This window comes from Cebus imitator, unplaced genomic scaffold (genome assembly GCF_001604975.1).
Source record: "Cebus imitator isolate Cc_AM_T3 unplaced genomic scaffold, Cebus_imitator-1.0 Scaffold440, whole genome shotgun sequence".
NCBI classification, from domain to species: domain Eukaryota; kingdom Metazoa; phylum Chordata; class Mammalia; order Primates; family Cebidae; genus Cebus; species Cebus imitator.
The window spans coordinates 303382-307569 of NW_016107755.1; the positions used below are offsets into that span (position 1 = coordinate 303382).

Consider the following 4188-nt stretch of genomic DNA (forward strand, 5'->3'; position numbering starts at 1 on the left):
TTTTTTTTTTTTTAAAAGACAAGGCCTCGCTCGCTCCGTCGACCAGGCTGGAGTGCAGTCGTACCATCACGGCTCACTACAGCGTCTACCTCCCTGGCTGAAGTGACCCTCCCACCTCATCCTCCCCAGTAGCTGGGACTCTGGGCTCGAGCCACCACCCCTGGCTAATATCTTTCATTTTTATTTTTTTAAAGAGACGAGGTCTTGCTTTGTTGCACAGGCTAGTCTCTAACTCCTCAGCTCAAGCAATCCTGTCTCCTCAGCCCCCCAAAGTGCTGAGATTACAGGCGTGTGTGCACCACCACGCTTGACCCCCCTCAACTTCTGAACTTCCTTTCAGTCAATTAACAGAGGGGGCCAGGTGCAGTGGCTCACACCTGTAATCCCAGCACTCCGGAAGACTGAAGCAGGAGGATCTCTTGAGTCCAGGAGTTGGAGACCAGCCTGGGCAACATGGTGAAACCTTGTTCCTACTAAAAATTTAAAAATTAGCTGGGCATAGTAGTGTGCACCTGTGTTTCCAGCTACTTCGGAGGCTGAGGTGGGAGGATCGCATGAGCCCAAGAGGAGCAGAGTGAAACCCTGTCTCAAAAAAAAAAAAAAGCTGTGGGCCCCATTCAGGTTGATGAACATGGGGTGAAGCCATGAGGAAGAAAGAGAATGAAGACTGGTTAGCTGGTTTAAGACTAAGTAATTTCTTAAATTAGGAACAGAGCTAAGTGGGAGGGCAGAGATCAGGAGTTGCTCAGACCTTCTTATTTTCCCCTCTACTGATAGGTACCACGAAAGGCAGTGGTAGAAAAGCCAGCTAGGGCAGCAGAGCGGGAGGCGCGAGCGCTGCTGGAGAAGAACCGATCTTATAGGTTGCTGGAAGACAGTGAAGAGAGCAGTGAGGAGACTGTGAGTAGGGCTGGGAGCAGCCTCCAGAAGAAGCGTAAAAAGAGGAAACATCTCAGGAAGAAGCGTGAGGAAGAGGAGGAAGAAGAGGAGGACGAGGCTTCTGAGAAGGGGAATAAGAAAACAGGGTAAGTCAGAAGCAGGTCGAGAGAGGATGGGGCGGGTGGAAGTGTTCTCCATGCCCTTATTGAATCCCCTGGGCTGGGCTGCAGGGGAAGTAAACAGCAGACAGAGAAGCCAGAGTCGGAGGATGAGTGGGAACGGACAGAGCGGGAGCGCCTTCAGGACCTGGAGGAGCGTGATGCCTTTGCTGAGCGGGTTCGACAGCGGGACAAGGATCGGACTCGAAATGTCCTGGAGCGGTCAGACAAGAAGGTAAATAGGAACAGCACATTCTGTCAATCCCCAGGATCTGTGGGTGAAATCTGAGGCTGGTTGTGGTTGCAGAGATAGTGATCTCTCGGAAGACAAGGGGCTATCTCTAGAAAGATGTTCAGTCTGGTGAGAAAAGCCCTGTGTATCCTGTGGCTTCCTGAGGCAACTCACTGCTCTACCTGCAATCATAGAGATTCCTCACTGAGAGGTGACTTTTTTTGTGTTAGGGTACTTCTGAATGATCCTTGTGATTCTAGAGGGGAGTGGCTGTCAGTGTGGGGGGCTCTTTGGCCTCACATCCCTCCATTCTTGGTTTCTTCTACTAGGCTTATGAAGAGGCTCAGAAGCGCCTCAAGATGGCCGAGGAAGACCGGAAGGCCATGGTGAGTCCCAGGGCCTGGGGAGCCAAGATCAGAAGATGAAAGGAAAGACTTTCTGATAGAGTGGTCAGGTATAAGGAGAGAGAATACCGAGCAAGCACAGAGTAGAGGCTGATGGGGTGATCGGGTCTCTAGAGGAGGGGCTTGGCTGACAGGAACCAGCTGAGGACAGACAGGTTGTTGAGGGAAGGAACTCTCTTAAGTTGTAGGGGAAAGGAGGCTACTATAAGTCCTCCTTGACTCTTTAGGATGAAATATACTGTGTATTAGTGGATGAAATTGTGAACTTTCCCTATTCCTGAGTCCTAATGAGATGTGAGGCAGCTGGATGTTGAGAAGGTTGCTGGAGGGTGAGGCAGCAGTCCCACTGTACGGGGATGTGCTGACCATTCAGCTTAGGCACACCATCTTCAAATACCTTCCCACCACCTAATTTCTGCACCCCTTATGTGGATTTGTCTTCTCACTGGACAAGGACAGAGCCCTTGTAATTCATGAACTGGACTTTTTATGGTGTGAGCCTAGGTAGGGTAGGCTGCTTTCCAAAGGCCTGGTCTTGTCAAGTAAAGTCATACTTAAGATTCCCTAGTAGAATTTTGAGACTCTTGGAGTTCTTTATTTTATTTTATTTTATTTTGAGATGGATTCTTGCTCTTTCCCCAGGCTGGAAAGCAGCGATGCGATCTCGGTTCACTGCCATCTCCGCCTCCCAGGTTCGAGTGATTCTCCTGCCTCAGCCTCCTGAGTAGCTGAGATTACAGGTGCATGCCACCACGCCCAGCTAATTTTTGTATTTTTAGTAGAGATGGGGTTTCACCATGTTGGCCAGGATGGCTTGATCTCTTGACCTTGTGATCGCCTGCCTTGGCCTCCCAAAGTGCTGGGATTACAGGGGAGAGCCACTGCTCCCAGCCCTTTTCTTTTTATTTTTTAAAATTTATTGCCAGGCACGGTGGCTCAAGCCTGTAATCCCAGCACTTTGGGATGCCGAGGCGGGTGGATCACGAGGTCAAGAGATCAAGACCATCCTGGTCAACATGGTGAAACTCCGTCTCTACTAAAAATACAAAACATTAGCTGGGCATGGTGGCACATGCCTGTAATCCCAGCTACTCAGGAAGTTGAGGCAGGAGAATTGCCTGAAACCAGGAGGCGGAGGTTGCGGTGAGCCAAGATCGCGCCGTTGCATTCCAGCCTGGGTAACAAGAGTGAAACTCCATCTCAAAAAAAAAAGAGAGAAAAAGAAAAAAATTATTTATTTATTTATTTATTTATTTGAGATGGAGTTTCACTCTTATTGCCCAGGCTGGAGTGCAGTGTTGTACTCTCAGCTCACTGAACCTCCGCCTCCCGTGTTCAAGTGATTCTCCTGCCTCTGCCTCCCGAGTAGTTGGGATTACAGGCATGAGCCACCTCGCCTGGCTAATATTGTATTTTTAGTAGAGATAGGATTTCACCATGTTGGCCAGGCTGATCTCAAACTCCTGACCTCAGGTGATCCACCTGCCTCAGCCACCCAACGTGGTGGGATTATAGGTGTGAGCCACTGCGCCCAGCCTTAATTTTTCTTTTTCAATTACAAAAATTTTTAAGCACATAGGAAAGTTGAAAGAGTAGAACAGGCTGGGCGTGGTGGCACATGCCTGTAATCCCAGCACTTTTGGGAGGCCGAGGCAGGCGGATCACGAGGTTAAGAGATCCAGACCATTCTGGCCAACATGTGAAACGCCATGTCTACTAAAAAGTACAAAAATTAGCTGGGCATGGTAGCATGTGCTTGTAGTCCTGGCCACTCGGGAGACTGAAGCAGGAGAATCACTTGAACCCAGAATGCAGAGGTTGCAGTGAGCCAATATCGCGCCATGGCACTCCAGCCTGGCTACAGAGTGAGACTCCGTCTCAAAAGAAAAAAAAAGAATAGAATGAAGAATACCGATACACACTATTCAGATAGAAAAGTGACTAGTACTGTGTGTAGTGTTTGCATTGTCTATGTAAATGTGGCATGTTTTTTCTTTTCAGACCATTTAAAAGGATCTTAGACCTTACGGCATTTTATCTCTTAAGTACATCAGTGTGTACCTCCTAAGGATAAAGACAATGTGCTCTAGAACCAGAATGCTCTTGTCACAGCCAGGAAGTTGAACAGCAATTCTTATGTGTCTATTAAGATCTCTCTACAATAGAAGATTCCCTCATTACTCTCAAAATAACTTTTTTTTTTTTTTTTTTTTTGAGACTGATTTTTTTTTTTTTTTCTTTTTTTTTTTTTTTTTTTTTTTTTTGCAAATGCAGTCTGGCTTTATATCCCGGGCTGGAGTGCAGAGTGCAGTGGCTTGTTCTCGGCTCACTGTAACCTCTGCCTCCCAGGTTCGAAGGATTCTCCTGCCTCAGCCTCCTGAGTAGCTGGGACTACAGGCGCCCCCCCCAACACCACGCCCAGCTAATTTTTGTAGCTCACCACCGAGAACAAGATGACAAACGTGAAGTTTATTGTACCTGTGTCAGATCAGGATTAGAAGACTGGAGACCTGTG

General features: G+C 48.0%; 1 protein-coding gene across 2 annotated transcripts in view; it reads left to right on the forward strand.

The window, feature by feature from the left end:
* Positions 1 to 4188, forward strand: part of DHX16 (DEAH-box helicase 16) — a 21398-nt gene that overhangs the window by 1372 nt on the left and 15838 nt on the right. The window contains exons 2-4 of one of the 2 annotated variants that reach the window (XM_017510486.2): positions 778 to 1025; positions 1110 to 1272; positions 1599 to 1655. In XM_017510486.2, the coding sequence (XP_017365975.1) occupies positions 778 to 1025; positions 1110 to 1272; positions 1599 to 1655 (468 nt within the window). The remainder of the gene's footprint in view (positions 1 to 777; positions 1026 to 1109; positions 1273 to 1598; positions 1656 to 4188) is intronic. The other variant, XM_037732088.1, reaches the window with a different exon arrangement.